The sequence below is a fragment of the Alligator mississippiensis genome, chromosome 12, assembly GCF_030867095.1.
Source record: "Alligator mississippiensis isolate rAllMis1 chromosome 12, rAllMis1, whole genome shotgun sequence".
Classification (NCBI taxonomy): Eukaryota; Metazoa; Chordata; order Crocodylia; family Alligatoridae; genus Alligator; species Alligator mississippiensis.
In genome coordinates, this window is record NC_081835.1 from 25,103,524 (window position 1) to 25,123,357 (window position 19,834).

The 19,834-nt window shown below is 42.6% G+C and overlaps 1 protein-coding gene and 1 long non-coding RNA gene across 3 annotated transcripts in view; one reads left to right on the forward strand and one right to left on the reverse strand.

Annotated features, from left to right (window-relative positions):
- Positions 1-804: 804 nt before the first annotated feature.
- LOC109285098 (uncharacterized) lies at positions 805-2,217 on the reverse strand. The gene is made up of 2 exons (XR_002092766.2): positions 1,847-2,217; positions 805-1,547 (listed from the first exon to the last, which is right to left on the reverse strand). It is a non-coding gene; the product is annotated as an uncharacterized LOC109285098 (long non-coding RNA).
- DCP1A (decapping mRNA 1A) overlaps positions 2,133-19,834 on the forward strand; it is a 66,037-nt gene continuing 48,335 nt past the window's right edge. The window contains exons 1-3 of one of the 2 annotated variants that reach the window (XM_006265374.4): positions 2,133-2,393; positions 3,626-3,666; positions 6,977-7,104. In XM_006265374.4, the coding sequence (XP_006265436.1) occupies positions 2,259-2,393; positions 3,626-3,666; positions 6,977-7,104 (304 nt within the window). In that variant the 5' untranslated portion in view covers positions 2,133-2,258. The remainder of the gene's footprint in view (positions 2,394-3,625; positions 3,667-6,976; positions 7,105-19,834) is intronic. The other variant, XM_019495452.2, reaches the window with a different exon arrangement.

Consider the following 19,834-nt stretch of genomic DNA (forward strand, 5'->3'; position numbering starts at 1 on the left):
GTCCCTTCAACAAGCCACTGACTTTCACTTACCCTTTTTGAGAAATATAAGACTCCTGGAGCATCTGGAGAGAGAAGTTTCTTGTTCAGGTAGGCAAACACTACAGAAAAGGACCTGGGAGTTACAGCCAACAGTGTGCCCTTGTTGCCAAGAAGGCTAATGCCATACTGGGCTGCATTGGTAGGTGTTGCCAGCAAACCAAGGGAAGTGATTCTTCCCCTCTATCCAACACTGGTGAGGCCACATCTGGAGTTTACTGTGTCCGGTTTTGGGCCCCCCATTACAGAAAGAGTACAGACAAATTGGAGAGAGTCTAGTGGAGGGCAACAAGAAGGGTGAGGGGGCTGGGGTACATGACTTATGAGAAGAGACTGAGGGAACTGGGCTTATTTTGTTTAGAGAAGAGAAGATTGGGCACATCTACATGTGCATTAATGTGCCATAGGTAAGGCACATTAAGTGTAGTACCTGTAATAACAGGTACTAACTGAATACACAGTAACTGGTGCTACTGCGCTGTAGTGCCAGTGCACACCTTTTTAGTGATGCTAATGCACAGTACACTAATTCTGTCAGGGGGTGTACCGCCAATCTCAGGGGACGCACCGCCAATCTCAGGGGACACACGTGTACCCCCTACGTGTCACCAATGAGTGGAGACCAACTACTGGTAAACATTTTCCTATGAACCAGTGGTATTCATCTGGCACAATTTTACTGAAGGTAAATCAGGTGAGGCTCCAGTTTTGTGTCTGCTAGAGGCACTGTCTACATATGGCAAATATTAATTAAAACAATAGCGTATTTTAGTACAAATAGTTACAACAGCTTTTATTTCAACACGGTTCAGTGAGACGGATGATTTTATCCATGGTAGCATGAGAAGGAAAGACTGACAGGATGACCTGCACATCTCTTCAGTAGAACAAGCTCCAGGGAAGAGTCTGAGGGCAGAATAAAGAGGACTTCACCTGCTGTGCCCTCATTCTGTCCATTCACTTTGCTGTTGACATGGCCCTGGGGCACCTACCTGCTGCCTCCTTCACCCTCACATCTCCATATTGGCTGTGCACCAGTTGGAAAGCAATTAACCTTGAAGAGGAAAACCCCTCCTTGCTGGAGCCACAACAGATCCTGCTGGACAGACAAAAGTGTCACTGCAGGGAAACCCAACAGAGTCTGTAGTGCTGCTGGTACTACGAGAGATTTTTGGTGGAGCTGGAATCTGAGAGAAAGCTCCATCTGTTAGTATATTTTTTCTAATATTCAATATTGTAAAAAAAAAAAAGTGTCCAAAATGTTCAATACCCACCCAGATAGACCAAGTCCTATTAAACAACTATATTTGATCTAATGTAATACAAGCTGTGTAATAGGGAAGTCCACTCGGCAATGACTTTAGCAGCAATAATCAGTTATGTGACCAGAAAGGTAGATTGTGTTCAATACCCAGGTGGTGTAAGTGGGACAGAGGTAGCTTGTCGCTCATGGGCAGCATCTCAGCTCATAACAGTAATAAGGATAAGATGCCAACGCATACGAGGATCCTGGGGGAAAGTAAAGAAACGAACCGGAGTTAGGCTATTGCTAACGGAAAACATGAATCAACTTTTACCTTCAGAAAGCAAAACATGAACGAATTGGGATTTTACTGCACAGGAGCAGACTCCTGTACTGTCGAACAGACCCCAGACCACGTCTCAAAATCCCTCGCTTTGCAAGCACTTACTAGTTTGCGAGCTTCTTTTAAAAAAGGCAGAAAAAAGAGAGATTTACTGAACTCCGATTTTATGAGAGGAGAAAATGAAAGCGGCGAGGGGACAACTGAATACCACCTGGCGAATACCTGGTGCGGTGCTGCGACAACCTGGGGAGATGCTACACGGGTTGTTTAAATCCGTAGTGGCGCAGGGCTCCCCTTCCTCGTCCCTTAGGAACGAGCTCGGCCCTTGGCCAAGGAGGTGGCAGGAGCCCTTTGCCCTCGCATCTCCGGGCTCCTCCTCGCTGCCCACCAGATCCTGCTCACGAAGAAGCACCGCGTTCAACACGACTGAGTCCCGGTGTGGACATGTTCACCCCCCGGGCCGGGCTCTAATTCCCGCGGGACAGGCCCCGGGCTGGCCGTGAAGCAGCCCGAGGGGCCGGGCGGAACGAAGCTGGGCGGAACGGAAGGCGCGGGGCGCGCGCGCGGCGGACGGCTGCGCGGTGGCTCCGCGCTCAGGTCTCGCCGCCGCCCGCGGCTCCTCCCGCGATCCAAGATGGAGGCGCTGAGCCGAGCGGGGCAGGAGATGAGCCTGGCGGCCTTAAAGCAGCACGACCCCTACATCACCAGCATCGCCGACGTCACGGGCCAGGTCGCGCTCTACAGCTTCAGCCCCAAGGCCAACGAGTGGGTACGTGCGGGCCCGGGGCCGCGTCGTGCCCGTCCTGCGCGGGGCCCTGCGCCAGCAGCCTGGGGCTCCGGCGGCTCCCCCGGGCCCACGAGGCGGGGACCTTCGTCTCGAGGGAAACAGCCTTTTCCTCGAGTGCCGGCGCCGCCTGCCCGTGCAGCGGCCGCTGCTGACAGCCGCGGGGCTGGTGGCCGGGGGAAGGCGTTGGAGACGCGTGTCTCCGCGGGGGCAGGCGCTCCCCCCAGGAAGGTGGAGAGGAGAAACTCTCGGTGCCCTCTGCGTTTCCCGAGCAGAAATGAGCGATGTGAGCTGGCGCTCAGAGTTTCTGCTGAAGTTACAGAGGTTCACAGTTAGAGGCTGGAGCTGGCGGGCTTGTGCCTCTTCCTTTCCAGACCCCCACCCGCCCCTGCCCACCTCCGCTGAAGCAAGTGTAGCTTCATACACACGAGTGCTCAGTTAGGAACAGGCTCTTGTGAAAGCCCTTCTTTTGCGGGGGGGGGGGGGGCCACAGTGAGGTTTTCTTTTAATTAACTTTTAGTGTTTAAAGCAGGGGTCAGCAGCGTTTTTGGGCAAAGTGCCCCAAACACCTGTAACCTCGGTTGGTGAGATGTTGGTGTGCCAGGGAGGGAGAGTGTGGGCGCCGCCCGGGGCCCAGTCCTTGTTGTGGCTGTGCACACCTGGCCCCTTTGCCCACAAGCACGCGTGCCAAGCAAAATGCCTTCACGTGCTACACTCTGGCACGCATTGGGGGTTTCCTATCCCTGGTTTAAAGCAAAGTCGTGATGAATGAGTAGAACGAGATATCTGTGAATGACTAGGAGAGAACAAACGGTATGCTGACTTGACAGCAGTTATGTGCGAATTGTCATTTAGGTCTTCTTACAAGACAGTGTGTATTCTTCTGGTTGTTTGTGGAGTTAAATGTATCCTTGTCTGCCCTAAAATGGGATTTCCAAGGAAAACTCTGAATTTTTCCTTTGCCCGTTTGGTTTGCACACGAGGGAATTGCAGGATACTACTTATTACTAACAAGGGAATAATATTGTTCATGCAGGCCAAATGATGTATATAACCACATGTTGCCTAATAGTTTTAGGCAGATATGTGAAATGCAAGAGAATTATACTCTGTCCCTTTTGAGAAGGTGGAATCAGTTTATCATGATTTTAGTCAGCAAGCTGCGTAACTCTGTAAGCAGACATATAGTTGAAATAAATCATTGCTGTCTGTTGTAGGAGAAGACTGACATAGAAGGTACCTTGTTCGTATACAGAAGGTAAGGTATTTTATGTAAAAATATATTTTTTTGTATATAACTGTTTTGTTGATCTTCAGTCATGTTTAACTTTCCAGCTATACTGGTTTCTGTTGTCCAGAAAAAAATAATCTCCAGCTAATTCTTTTTCAAAAAAGAAATGTAGCACCTAAGCACAATTCCTACAAAAAGAACAGAAGATTTTTCAGGAGCAGTCTTGACACACAATTACATAGAAGTGGAAAATTTTAATTGGGCTATTTTGGTAGTGCATGATCATTCACTAACTAGTATATTCTTCTGTGCCGTAAGTGACTCAATTGATGAGGCTTTCTCCCCTTCTTGTAGTTCAGAAATTCCAGATGATAAACGTTAGCATAATTTATATAATTTTTAAGTCCATACAATTTAAAAGCCGCTAGTTTATGTATGAACAGTTTTGGGTGTTTTTGATGAGGTTATTGAGTGACCTTGAGCAACATGGCCAAATACTTCTTTTTAGTAAGAGTTAATGTAAATATAACCAATGATTTAGACCTACCCCAAAAGCAAATCAGTAAGTTTGCAGCCTTTCATTGTTCCATTGTATGTAAGAAATGGGAATGAATCCACCCTTCCTGAGAGACAGCCACCATTTAGTATTTTATTTGATAATCACGTGGTCAAGTGGTTTATATACTTAGTTTTCATGGACTTCACTTGCATCCCAATACTATGAGCACTCAAGCAAATTGAATAATTTTTTACTACTGGTTGCAGGTCTAAATATTTTATTTGAAGCTATTCATGATAGTAAAATAAGTACTGTGTATATTTAAATCTTGAGATTAGCATGTTTGGCCCTCTCAGGAAAGTTTGCATTTCACTTTCTTAAACTTTAACAGGATGTGGCCATGGTGCTGTTGAAAGGTTAACCTTTCAAACAGTTAATCACATCTGATAAGAATAGAGTAGATTTACGCTTGATTCCCAACCTGCCTCCCTCTCCTCCCCCCCCCCCCCCGAATGCCCCATAACATGACAAAAAAAAAAGAGCCGTCCTAGTGCTACAGTGTTACTTGTACAGTACGTTTTAACGGCATGGCTAAGCATGCTTATAGTGTTCATGTGATTAAGAATTTTAAGGGGACAAAGATACAGCCTTTGTCTTGAGATTGATTGATTGGTTTTGTTTTCAAATTTGAGTCCAGAGCAAATCTTACACAGAATATCTTTTATACTATTTGTTAAAGCAGTTTTTCTTTAGGTTTTTTTTGTTTTTTTTGTTTTGTTTTTTTTTAAGGAACTATACTCGGGGTTAGGGGAAAAGTAATTCAGAAGGAAGAACTCTCCCTTTACAGGTCTGCTCTGAACTCTTATTCTAGATTTTAATGGAACTGTACCTGTTTAAGGTAGGGGTAAATTTGACTTGAAAACATTGGGCCTTTTGATGTGACATTCTGCAACAGGGGCCAGAGCCCACCAAGTAGAGGTATAAGCCCCCCCTTGATGAAGGGGACCATTAAGGTCATATCACTGATTGCTTGGGATAGCTAAAGAACAAAACAGGGTTGGGAGTAAAAGTCATGGGTTCAAATTGAGTGCATGAAGGGAGGAAACGAAGAAGAGTATACCAGCCGGTGCCCACTGGCCCTCAAACGAGTCCAAGGAGCCAGTGGGCACTACCCAGTGAAACTCTGCCCAGTGATATGAATGGATGAGGTTCAGGAAAACAGCTCTGCAGTCCCTGGGAGTTCTCCTGGCCAGAGCCTCCATCCTGGTTAGGTATATTGCCAGCTTCGCTAACTGAAGACATTAGGAGACTGATGGGATTCAAGTTCCATCGTGGACCATGAGACTGTTCAGGCTAGAGGTTGGACACTCCCAAGTTCTAATTGTGGCCTTAGCAAGATTTGCTGTATAGCCTCAGGCAAGTCACTTTATCCTTCTGCTTTGGTTTTCCCACCACTAAAATTGGTACATTATTTAAGTAGCCTTCTGGGGTTCTTGTGAAGATTACCTGGGATCTTTAAATTGTTTTCTAAACTTTAACTGCTGGTGCACTGGTAAATTCTTTCTTTGGCAATGTCCAGGTCCTCTGGGTGACCTGGTAAGTGCAGGAAACATGTAAGAGACGATTGCTTATTCCAGGAAAAGAGAGCCTGATTGAAAGTACAATGAAGTTGCTCTGTCTTTCTGTTGACTTCAGTGGACCTGGAATAAGGCCCTTAGCAATGATCTAGTCATGAAACTTGCTTGTTTATATCCCTGGTAGGAAACACACTTTGCAAAGACTTAGGCCTTTGCTTACTTTTACATGCTCTGTGAAGTAATACTTCTTGGAGTGCAAAAATCAAGTTCATTCATAATCATTTTCAGGATTGTAATTAAGCATGCCCTAATTGAAGATAAATCCTTTTCTGAATCCTTCATAGCTCCTGACCTCAGTAATATGTTGAAGCACCATGCTCAACAACTTAAATATAAACCTTGTACGTAAAACACTATAATTAAAATGCAAAAAAAAAAAAAATTATCTTTTAATTTGAGTGAGTCTTCTTGAATTTCTTGTACTTAAGAGCTATATCTGGGTTACCTTGCCTATGTATTTTGCTCAACTGCAGTGTTACCTTTTTTAAAAAGCCTTTTTTATGAAGATTAAAAATAGTTTTGACTTTTTTCCTATATTGCTTTGGAAACAAGTGTAACGTCACATATTTAAGACTTCATATGTTTATTATATGCTCTTCTTTGACAATTTTTTCAGTATATATTTGTTTAAAGCTATAACATTGTTTCAAGTGAATGCGTTTGGTTGTCTGATGCAATAGTTTTTGCTTTGGGATATATATATATAATATATATATGAGAGAGAGAGCATACTTTATAACTAATATAAACTAGATATGTTTATAAATGCAGCTGCCAATAAATGCATCTGTCTCTTGGAACAGACTTATCTGAAGGGAAGAATAGCGGTGTTAGTTATGCTTAGTTGAGCCACCTAAGTTTGTCTAAATATATTGTGAAGCAGGCTACCCTTACGATTATTAAGAACTGTACTATTAGTTTATGTTCATTATTTGAAAGCATAGCACATCTCTGCTGCCTTGTTATCTCAGAGTATAACTTGAATGTTACCTTGAACATGACTCCTAACAGTACCCAAAACCCCCAAGTGGAGTTGGTTAACTGGTATATAAAGCTTGGAGCTTGTGCCACTGAAGTGTGAGGGTATAAAGCACTGGGGACTTAACTAAAGATGTTTACAGTTTGTTTATTAAGTGGAAATATGATATGCGTTGATCAAATTACTCTATTCTCAATTACTCTCTTTTCATTGAAACAACAGGTCAGCTTCTCCCTACCATGGTTTTACGATTGTAAATCGACTGAATATGCACAACCTAGTTGAACCAGTAAATAAAGACTTGGAATTTCAACTCCATGAACCTTTTCTTCTTTACAGAAATGCTAGCTGTGAGTATGGCTGGTTTTAAAATCTATAATTTTAGACGTTCAAATTCTGTAATGTACCATGACAGGGTTTGATAAAATGTCTGTGACTATATTTTCCTGTAATCACTGCTTGTTTGAATATAATTATATAGGTGTCCATTTCAGTTCAGTCACTGTCTATTTTAATAGTTTTTAACCTTTTTTACAAATGTAGGGCACTGTACGTAGATTGAGATTTGTCCTGTTATGAATCAACTTTTCAATTATGAGTTTCATATATAGTACATGATATGTGTGGTACTGAGTTGAGTCTTCCTATCCTGTATCTGTTTAAAAAAATATGAGGATGCCATTTACTTTCAAATGTTGCCCCCAAAATGTCTAGGAGAACTGGAGAATAATTGATGAATTCTTGACTTAAGTGGAAAACAAATGGGACTCTGCTTTGTGACTTTATATCCTTGTTGCTTGCTTGCTTGTTTGGTTTTGTTTAGCTTTAATATTTTTCAAAAGGAAGCTTAGATTTTAATCATCTGCTCTATCAAGAAGTTGCCACTTGGTGTGGGGAGAATATTGCTTGCCCTAAGGGAAGAACTTTCCCTAGGTTCATGTCTACATTGGTCTCTGCTCAATTTTGCTTCAACAGTTCAGCATTTTAGCATAGTCATATTACATTAAGAATAACACAGAATTTCCTTTTTCTGCTTTCTGAATCTAGTACTTAAGGTTGTACTGTAGTAGGCCTAGAGGCATCCGTCTATGTTCAGGACCCTATTGTGTTATGCCCAATACAGATACACAGTTAGAAAGCCCTTCCTTACTCAAAGGCATCACAGAAGTAATGGAGCTCTAAAAATATAAGATAAAAAGAAAATAGCGGATACTTCAAATTTATATTAGGTTGAGTAGATGTATTGATGCAAAAGGAATCTCATCAGCTTACTGATGCTCCTTTCAGAATGATCATTTTGCTTTCTTTTGTTAGTTCTGAATCTCTGAAATCGGTCTGCCTTGTCACTGTGGGAAGAAAACTACTCCCTGCTTACTACCACCTGTGCAGCTGACTCTGATCTAGGAGCCTTTGTTATTTTGTTTCCTGCAGTAGCGGTACCTCTGTCCCCCAGCCTTTGCTATCCCATTCCATCTTCAGACATTGGAGGGATGAGAGCCAACAATACTCCATAGTAGGGGTGCACCAATAAAAGTTTTCTTGGTCAATATCCATAGATGATGACATCAGCTGATGCCAATCCTATAACTGATATTTAGTAATAGTGCAAGGCATTTTAAACTACTGATATAAATAAACCTTTATGTTGCATTTATCACACACACACACACACACACACACACACACACACACACACCCCTTCCTGCCTGCTCTGACCTTATTCCCACACGTCTCCCCCTCACCTGTGCTGCCACCCTGGGCCACCAAGGCAAACCCTTGTGCAGACAATGGCACCAGGTATGTTTTGGAGCCCTAGAGCACGCTACTACTTCAGTGCTGATGGGCCCTGTGCAACTGAGCTCCCTTGGCTGCTGCAGAGAGGCCACTTTCACAAAGGCATCTGGTGCCCAGTGGAGTGGAATGCCCCTCGTGCTATGCCTTACCCTGCCCACGCACAGCCCCATTGCTCAGGCCTCTGCTGCGCATGCGGCATTGCCATGACAGTGGCAGCAGCAACAGGAGCCAGTAACGGTCCTTTGTTGCTGAAGGGACTTGGTAGCGGCTTACTGCTATATCAGAGGAGTGTATCAGGAGCTTGGTGAACATCTGTTCACTAGGGCACCCCCGGGGAAGACCAGGACCAATAGATACAAACTCTTGGAAGGCTGCTTCAGGCTTAATACCAGGAAAAACTCCTTCACAGTCCGGGTGTCCAGACTGTGGAATAAACTCTATCCAGAGGTGGTACAGTCACCTACCCTGGAGGTTTTCAAGAGGAGACTAGACGGTCACCTTGCTGGGGTCACCTAACCCCAGTTGTCGTCCTGCCTAGAGCAGGGTGGCTGGACCCGATGATCTGCAAGGTCCCTTCCAACCTCTTACAATCTATGAACTTTAAGAAAGGCAAGCGCAGCTGGCATAATTTTGAATATCAGATTTGGCTGATTTTTGTGGTTCATGGCAGCACTTCCTGGAGCACAGGCTTCAGCTTGTATTAAATCACTGTACAGATATGAAAGTAGTGACTTTTGTGGTTTAAAGGATTGAAACAAAGAAAAGGGGATGGATTTCTTACTTCAACATGAGTATGTTTTCATTTCAGGTGCTCTGGACTCAGTGTACTTAGAGTTTGAAGCTAAATCTTAGTGTGTGCTCAGTAAAGATTTCAGTAGAAATGCCGCTGTTGTCAATGGAAAACTATGTTGTGTTCTTCAGAGAGAAGGTTGCTCATTTGGGGAAGAAAAATTACTACTTACGCTGTGTAAACACTGTGCATTGTTAACAGCCCAGTGCATATAGGCTGTTATTTTAGATATTTTGCACAAAGAATCCACTATCCTGGTTAATTAGAAGTTGTATGACTAAATTGTCCTGCTGAGACTTCTGAGCAACTACTTCCCTGACATCTGCAGTCTCAAGAAAACAACAATACAACGTGTCATGTTTTAATGGGGTACTGATGTTTAATAGAAAGGGATTACATAGTTACTCTTTCTCAGAAAAATGATTGGGCTGTATCTGAAGAGTACTTGCCATCAGATTAGGAAATGGAGTTTTAGAGGGAGATAATTTGATAACTAGTACACCAAAGATTTTCCTTTGCAAAAGTGAAGCTCCTTCTAGTCCGTTTTCTTGTCTTTATGATAGTCTTTTCCTTACTTCCCACTAAATGCAATGTTAGGAACAGATTTGCTCTCAACAAGTTTGCCCTCTCTCATGGTTACTGTTAAAAAAATTCTTCTACAACTTCAGTCATTTGAATAAAAGCATTATTTTCAGTATTAAATTGGAGATTATCCTTTGTTACTACAGGTTATAGAGCTATGGAATAATGTAGAGCTAGCATATTATTGGTTTTCCTGCATAGAGGAAAGCAGTTTAATGAGGATTTAATTGTTTTAAATAATATATGAGGGAAAACTTTGTCCTCTTTCTATTCATAGATTTCTCTTCCCTACCTTTTTAACATCCAGTGATTTGCAGAGATCAGTATTATGTTCTGTCCTTAACATTCATAAAATTGCATAGATCAAAGAGGAGATATTCAGACATGCACTTTAAGTCAGTTATGTATGGTTGCTTGAAATTTAATATATCTGCCTTTTCTGGTACTCCTTGAAACCTGGAATGGCTTTAATTTCTGTGTTCCCCTCCTTTTGGTGAAAAGAGCTGTTCACTGAATTGGATATCCTTTTCATACAATAAGGACATCATTTAACCTAAAGAAGGATATTTCAAAGTATACAAGGGAGATGGCTCATTTTTGAAGGCCTAGTTAACCACTTTGAGGTCCTAGTTAACAACATTGTGCAATATAATGGGGGAAATCATTTACAGATTATTCTTCTTTGAGTCACTTGGCTCAGAGGAGATTACGTTCCTCGAAAACAACTCCTGAACCTCCAGCCTACATTATGGCCGCCAATGCTGCTCTACAATTCTGACCGTAAGGAGTCTGTAGATTCACCTTGTCGTTTGTCCTTTTGTGAGGTGAGGTCTCTACCTCATCATAGAACAAGGAAATAAGAGATGGTCAGTGAGGTTTTCCTATGGCTATCAATAATAATTCTAGAATAGGGGTAGGCAATCTTTCCTAACTGCGGGTGGGAATGACCCACCCCAGTTCACAGGCAGGTTGGTGAGCAGGCGCTAGGACCTTGGTGCTGCTGGTGCTCGTTCTCTTGGCAACCTAGGGAGAGTGTCCACTGCTGAAGTTCCAAATCCATGGGCTAGAATCAGTGGCTCTGTAGGCCAGATCTGGCTCACGGGCAATGGGTTATTGACCTCAGTTCTAGAACAAAACAGGAGCAATGTAGGAAAAAGTAATGCAGATTTCTTCATTTTGGTCTACCACTGTGTCTTGGCCTGGAGAAATCCAAAAACCATTACACATCGGTTCGGTCCATCCAGCCTCTCCTGAAATGGCATGCATGTGAACTGAGTGACTACAAATTGCACTCTGAACCAATGAGACATTAAATGTTGACCATGAAATATCCCTCAGATGATGTGGTTTCTCCTCCCACCTGCTCCACAGCTAGAGGCTGTTGTAAGAATGACTTACAACAAATGTCATCTTACTTATTTTTAGTTTTACTTTGCTAGTCCATACTTTTCCCATATGATTTGATTGGTAGGCATGTTTGTTTTTTTCCTGTGGCATAAATGTTATGAGTACTTTCCTTGTACATAAGAACTCAGTAGATCTTTTATAACAAAAACTTAAGATGCTAAATGTTGCTTATCTAATTGTACCAATGATTTTAATGTATTTTAGGATTGGACTAATAAGTTCCACATTAAAACATTTTGCTTAGTAATTAGAATAGAGGGTCTGTTTCTTTAATGGTACAATTTGCAGTACTCTGTGCACATATAAAAAGCACTTTCATTTAGTACAAACTTAAGGTTTTAACCAAAATATTTTCTTTCCTTGCATGTACTGTATTGGGGAAGGACCAGGTAACCTAGGATGTTTTTCATTTCACTTTCTCCTGGGTAACTTTTATTATTCAGGCTTTCAGTTTTCACTTTTACCTTTCTATTAATGTGTGTTAATTTTAATGAATTTTCCTTTAGATTTCTTTATCTATTTTAATGTTTTAAACAGTTGTTCTATGAAACTCCATTATTTCTTTGCCTCTTCCCAGTTCAAAAGAGGAAAAAAGGAAAATAAATGAGAGAATTTCCCCCTCTTAAAATGAATCTCAGCGGTATCTGTAGATTTATAGTGCAGTACAATTGCAATTGCAGGGTGTCAATCAAAAGTACTTTAATCATTGGTGAAGTAAGTCACCTATGTCAGCTTCAAAATCTGTATGTGACGCTGCTCTAAAATTCTGCCTTTTATTCATAATGTATCAGACTTCTCATCTGTAGCAGTGATTTCAGATTTTATTTGAGGTTATACCAATTAAGATGTTGTTCCTGTTGTCTAACCACCAGAAGAAATATTGAGGAATATTGACTTTGGTGGGGGAAGTATGAGAATAGTCACAATATCAAAGTTTCTTGGTTTCTTTTGTTCTTTATAACGGGACGCATTTTGAATTTACAGGTTTTCTAAGAGAAAATCACTTTATTTGCTTTAGCCTCAGTGCATAGCCACATAGTATATGAAAGGCTGAATAGTTCTTCTTACTGTACAAGACTTACTGTATATATGATAGCGAGAAGGGAGGTACAACACTTGGTATAACATTGCTTAATCCAAAATACAGAGTTGATGCTTGTGTTGTGGTTGCCTGTGGATTTCTTCCTCTTCCTCTCCTTCTCAAAGGAGTTTCTGAAGTGCACCTCTACCCTGCTTTCTGCCTGCCTTTAGACTAACAAGGCTATCTGAATCATATACATAAACTTTCCTGAGCACGAGCATCATTTTGTCTATAAAGTGCATCTTTGCCCTGTTTTTTATGTAAGGGTGACTTGCATCTAAGGAAGCTTAGAATGTTCCCCTTAAGAAGGATTTATATCTCGTTACTAGGTTGGTTGTAGACCTCTAGAAATATGTATATTATAGTCCTATAATCTTGGCTAAAATAGTACATGGTGAGTTTTTCATAAAGCTTTGTAGTCCTTTGTTGTTAATGGTATGATAGTACAGTAACAACAACAACATGCATTCTGTCTCTGAAAGACCTGCAGTGCTTACTTGAATTCAATTTTATATAAAATAGAAATTGATTCCTTTATAACAGTATCTGTAGCAAATTTATAGTTTGCTTTATGGCAAAGGAAAACAAAGGGGTTGCATTCAGAACTAAACCTGGAGTATAAGATGCTATGGCTCTTTTTTTGGTCATTTTATGATTCCTATGGGTCGTATTCTACGCTAAGAAAAACAAATGGAAATGAGTTACCTAATTTTAAGTCACTTTTAAATGAAACGAGCAAAAACATAGTCTAAGCTGTATATCCAACACTGACAGAGTTGCCAGTGTGACATGGCTGTGAAGTGATCTATAGCAACTGCATTACCTCAGCCTCTGGTCTGAGATGAGAAGGGAGTCTGTTTTTGCTACCTTCTTAAATAGAAAAGACATAGCAAACTTCAAAGTTATGTCAGTAGCAAGAGGAATATCAAGGAAAATAGTGTGGGTCCCTTACTGAATGGGGGAGGCAGCCTTGTTACGGAGGATGCAGAACAGGCTGAAGCACTCAATGCCTTTTTTACCTCAGTCTTCACAGGCAAGGTCAGCTCCCAGCCTGCTGCACCTAGCAGCACTGTTTGGGAAGGAGGTGAGCAGCCGACAGTGGCCAAAGAACAGATTTGGGACATTTAGAAAAGCTGGACATATGCAAATCCATAGGGCTGGATGGGATGCATCCAGGAGTGGTGAAGGAGTTGAATGATGTGATTACAGACCCATTGGCCATCATCTTTGAAAGCTCAATGCAATCAGGAGAGGTCCCGGATGCTTGGAAAAGGTCAAATGTAGTGCCCATATTTAACAAAGGGAAAAAGGAGGATCCAGGGAACTACAGACCAGTCAGCTTTACTTCCGTCCCTGGAAAAATCATGGTGAAGATCCTCGAGGAATCCATTTCTAAGCAGTTGGAGGAGAAGGTGGTGAAAAGGAGCAGTCAGCATGGATTCACCAAGGGCAAGTCATGCCTGACCAACCTGATTACCTTCTACAGTGAGATGACTGGCTCTGTGGATGTGGGGAAACCAGTAGATGTGGTGCAAGGCTTTTGATACAGTCTCCCACAACATTCTTACAGGCAAGCTAAGGAAGTATGAGCTGAATGAATGAACTGTAAGGTGGATAGAAAACTGGCTGGATCATTGGGCTCAGAGGGTAATGATCAATGGCTTGCCGTCTAGTTGGCAGCCAGTATCTAGTGGAGTGCCCCAGGGGCTGGTCCTGGGGCCAGTTTTGTTCAGTGTCTTCATCAATTACAAGTTTGCAGATGACACCAACCTGGGGGAAGTAGTAGATATGTTGGAGGGTAGGGCTAGGATTCAGAGTGACCTAGACAAATTGGGGAATTGTGGGCCAGAAGGAATCCCATGAGGTTCAACAAGAACAAGTGCAAAGTCCTGCACTTAAGAAGGAACAATCCCATGCACTAATACAGGCTGGGGACTGACTGGCTGGGCAGCAGCTCTGCAGAAAAGGACCTTGGGGTACAGTGGACAATAAACTGAATATAAACCAACAGTGTGCCCTTGTTGCAAGGAAGGCTAATGGCATACTGGGCTGCATTGGTAGGTGTGTTGCCAGCAGGTCAAGGGAAGTGATTATTCCCCTTTATTCAGTACTGGTGAGGCCATGTCTGGAGTATGGTGTTCAGTTTTGGGCCCCCACTACAGAAAGGATGTGGACAAATTGGAGAGTTTCCAGCGGAGGGCAACAAAAATGGTTAGGGGGCTGGGGGACATGGCTTTTGAGGACAGGCTGAGGGAACTGGGCTTATTTAGACTGAGATGGGATTTAATAGCAGCTTTCAACTACCTGAAAAGCAGAGGGAGGGGGGGAGGGGTTGAAAGAAGATGGATCTAAAGTGTTCTCAGTGATGGAAGATGACAGAACAAGGAGCAACAGTCTCGAGTTGCAGCAAGAGAAGTTTAGGTTAGAAAGAATTTTCTCACTAGGACATAGTAAAACACTGGAACAGATTACCTGGAGAGGTGGTGGAATCTCCATCCTTGGAGGTTTAAGACATGGGCTAGACAAAGCTTTGGCTGGGATGGTCTTGGGGCTGGTCCTGTTTTGAGCAGGGGGTTGGACTGGATGACCTCCTGAGTTCCCTTCCAACCCTAATTTTCTAAGGTTCTATGAAAGAGGATTGGAAACGGTTGAATAGGGCTGTGAATATAAGGGTCAGAGTAGGAACTCGGCCCAGGATGTCTCACCATTGTGGCTGCCTCGGGTTTCCCCAGGGTTTTCCTGGTGGGGGAAGAAGATCCAGATTATCTGGACAGGGGTTGCCTGGACCCCTGCTCCTGTGTTTCAAGGAAACTGGGTATTCCAGGGGCTGCCTAAGCTCTCTGCCTCAGGTTGAAACTTTTAAAGACTTTCCTAGAAAGCCACTTAATTTCTATTTCTGCCCCCCCCCCTCCCCCCCCAATTCCCTCCATTTGTCATGATAAGAGATGGCTGAGGAGGCCAGATTCACCAATGCCTACCCTATTTACTGGAAAACTGTCTATCTGAGATCTGCATGTTCAACTGCTGATGGCAAATAGTTCCAGGAGGAAGAAGTAGATGCTTGTGATGTTGGGCTACGATACTTTCCCTTTGCCCCTCCTGTCTGTTTCCATAGTGAGGTGACTTTGCTCAAAAAGACTGATGCTTTCTTGTACATCATGGTGCCGATGGGAATGATTCATTGCTTGAGTCTCCCAGGTGTTAACATTAGATTTCATAGACATTAGGGCTAGAAGGGACCTCATAAGATCATCAAGTCCAGCCCCCTGCCCAAGGGGCAGGTAGTCAGCTGGGGTCAAAGGATCCCAGCAAGATAAGCATCCAAATGTTTCTTGACTGAGTCCAGAGTAGGTGCCTGCACCACTTCTGGAGGGCATCTATTTCAGGCCTTGGGGGCTTGGACAGTAAAGAAGTTTTTCCTTATGTCCAGCCTAAAATGGTCATGGAGGAGTTTGGCTGTTGGTCCTTGTTATCCCTTGGGGTGCTCTGGTGAACACACGTTCCCCCAGATCCTGATGCACACCCCTTACGTACTTATAGGCAGCCACCAGGTCGTCCCTGAGCCTGCACTTTTCTAGGCTGAAGAGTCCCATGGCTCTCAGCCTCTTATCATGAAGCCTGTTTTCTTGCCCTCTGCTCATGCACGTGACTCTCCTCTGGACTCTCTCAAGCTTCTCAACATCCTTCTTGAATTGTGGAGCCCAGAATTGGATGCAGTACTCCAGCTGCAGCCTTACATTTCTTCAGATTCACTTTCAACGTGTCCTTGAATCTCTTCCTTTGCCCACCTCTAGGGTGGTGACCATTGGAAATTGGGCATATAGGACCTATTTAGGGAGCCATTGAAACGGCTTTGTTTCATTTCTGTTTCAGATTTGGCCATTTTGGAGGACAGTGTTTCGTTTTGGTGTTTCGGATCTCTGTCCTGTTTCATTTCGGCCGAATCTCCTCCGAATGGGCTGCAAGCTTCACACAGCCCTACTGCTCAGCTGGGAGGGACTTGGGGCTGCAGGGCCCCAGTGGGGAGCAGGATGGGGCTGTGGGTGGCTCATCTTGGAGGAGGGGGAGGGCTACTCTCCTCTGTGCAAGCAAAAAGACCTCCACACAGATCTCTGATCCCTGTTACGCCGGGTCACAGGGCAGGGAAGCAGCGCAGAGCAGTGAACAAGCCTTCTGGTCCCTGCTGCACGACTTGTCTCCTCAGGGACCAGAGATCTGTACCGGGAGTCTCCTCACTGCCACTGCCTCCCCTGTGCAGCCCCGCGGTGCTAAGGCAGCGCAGGGTGGGCAGTGGCAGCAAGGAGACCCCTGGCGCAGATTTCTGTTCCCTGTGGAGCCAAGTCGTGCGGCAGGGCAGCAGCAAGCCCGTCTCTCAAACTCCGACATTTTCCAAAACATTTTAGATTCTTTGCTTCATTTCATAGATGTTTTGGAGCCTTCTATTTTGATTCGGAGTTGGTGTTTCAGGGGCCAAAACAGCCCGAAACACCTCCAAAATGAAACAGCTGCTGAAATTTCACGCAGCCCTAATGTTGGTTATCTTGGATATGGAACATAACCAGCTGATGTTAAGAGATTTCTGTTCGTACAATACTGGATGCTGACTCCAGATGGAATGAAATCAACAACAGCTGGCATATTGCAATTGTTATGGGTAAAAGCGCTAAGAATGAATGAAATGAAGCAAATCTGCTCCAAGGCTAACATTCCTATGCCCATGTTCAGTTTGAAAGGGTTTCTCCAAGGTTTCTTGGGTGCACACAAAAGTGACATTTTTCACTCAATCTGGCTACAGAAAGCTGTTTATACCTGTGATCATACACGAGTACACAGCTACAAACAGCTTCAAAACTGGCCGATTAGCTGAAAATCTGACCCCTCATTGCATGAGGTATCTGATAAACATGTTTCAAAATGGTAGTGTCTTCTGTAACTTGCGTCTGCAACGCTCCCAGCCTGTTGCTTTTTCAAAATGGGAGGGGGCAAAGGGAGTGGAGGGAGTTCAGTCTATTGGTTTTCAGGCTGCTCTGGAGAGTGAGGTGGATGTACTGGAGCTCCCACTCCCTCTCCCCCCCCACCCCCCTAAGGTGGGTGCAAACTTCAAGAACTTGCTTTGTCACAGGTTCAGATTCATTAACATTCGCCTTATGCATCTCAAGCAGACAGTGGGTTTATCTTGTGTAACTAGTAAATCTAAAACACAGCTCAGACTAAAAAACACTTTTTTATTGGTTAATTCTCTTGGTTTTTCTCTGAAATAACTGGTAGAAGTTTGGTTTGTTCCTTGATTACCTTCAGTTTGTTCTAATCAGCTGCCATGACAAAAGTAATGTTTCCTTTACTAACCCTGGGTATCTTCATTTTTGAGGTAAAAAAATTACTGAGCTAGCCACTAGATGTATAAAAAAAACAAAAACAAACAAACTACCTGTATGTCATCTGATAGGGTTTTTTTTGGTTTCCAACACTTGATCTTAAGCATTCTTTTACATGACAAACTTGCTACTTTTTATTAAAGGCCTCATTCTGGATAAATTATTTTCATTTTCCACAGCAATTGCTATCAATCACTAGAACTTAATCCTTTTATTTTACATTCGTTTTATTATATAATACCCATAGCTCAGAAGGAATATAATAAAATAGCAATGGGAACAAAGCGCTGCATAGTAGATTTGTCCAGGCAGTTACTGTCCCAGAAAATAACATTAAAGATAAGCAAATGTATGCTCACAAACCAAGATTGGAATCGGTTGCTATGTGGATCGTTTATGACACTGAGCACAGAGCGAGTATGCAAGGTACAAATTTAATGGAAGGACTTGGCTGCTGCTGATAAACAATGACAACAGTTCTGTCCTAATACTAAAGATGTTGCTCAATATTCAGAAAATAAAAATAGAGGAAAGGCATTCACGCATCAGTTAAACATTGGAGTAACAGGATAGGTCCATCTTTTGTTAGGTTTTGGCTTGTTCAATACCATTTAAACTGATTCACCAGTTCATCCTGTTTTGAATGAAACTAGACAGAAGGCGGGGCAGGGTGGCTTCTTTATAGACTAACTCATTCAGAAATATACAAGCTTAGCTTTCATAGGCTACCTTGTACGATGCTATGAATGGACTTGCAGAGAGGAAACATACTAAAGAGAAAGGAATAAAGTAATTTAAATACGAAGGATAGGTAAAGGGAGAGGAAAGGAGGGGGCACTGTGAGAGTCCCAAGTGGGCTGAAGGGATAACTAAAGTGGTTAACCCATTGATGGACATAAGTGTTATAAAAACTAGTCCAGGTAGTGAAGTAAAAAATCCAGTCTTTTTTGAGACCATACTAAACACTACCCAGTTGGTGGATGATTTATTATTCCACAGTTTCACATTCATTTAAAGACTAGGTTCCTTGGGTGAATTTGATATCTTTTATTAGACCAACCTAAATAGTTGGAGAATAGTTATTAAGCAAGCTTTCGGCTACAACCTACACCCCTACATTCATTTAAAAAAATTGGTTTTAAAAATTTTGTTGTTTAAGAACAGCTACTCTTAGGTCAGTGTTGGGCTGTCCAGGGAGGTTAAAGTATTCTGCTCCAGGCATTTATCGTTCAGAAATTGATGTCAGATTGGTGCTCTTTTTTTTTTAATGAAGCTATAATTGAATGTTTTCTAGATGTGGTAGACAGGTAAGGAGTTACGAACTTGGGGTATCACTGAATAATACTTTACCTGAACTACGTCGCATTTACAATAAATTGGGCTAACCTCTAGCAAATTGTTTTGTTTACTGTAAGGCTCAGGGCTCTTGTTGAAAGGAGCTTTTGCTATTTTTTTTCTTGGTTTGGCACATTTAGAAGTATGTAAATTTTAAAAAGAGGTGCACATTTAATAAATTTTTTTTGCACCTAATAAAAATCGTTACAAAAAATCTTAGCTTTCATACCTGAAATATAGTATTTTAAATAGTGGACATGAAAATGTAATGATGGAGAATATTTTTTTTTATTTAACTAAATAAAAAATACATTGTTTAAGGATTGAAAATTGCTCCTCTGGTAAAAGAGGGGCTGGTGAGCACCACAGTCTAAGTTTGTCAAGAACTGAAAATCAAACAGAATGCTTCTTAGTAAACATTGTAAATAGTTTGGTAATCTGTGTCCCCCTTAGGAGTGACTCCGACAGGTATATGGGTAACTCTTCATAACCTGCCAATAGCACTGAATGAGCAAATTGATATGCTGGTTGACGGAGCTGATTTTAAATGGATTTCTGGTCTTGTGTAGGTCTGTTCTGGCAGAATTGTGTGACACTTCTCATTTTCCCCCATTAAGCTATCATTATAAATTCCTTATCTTTATTTCTTCAGGAAGTATGCTTTTGTAGCTCCCCACCCCCCCTCGCAGTTCTTCTGATAATGGAGTGGGAGAAGG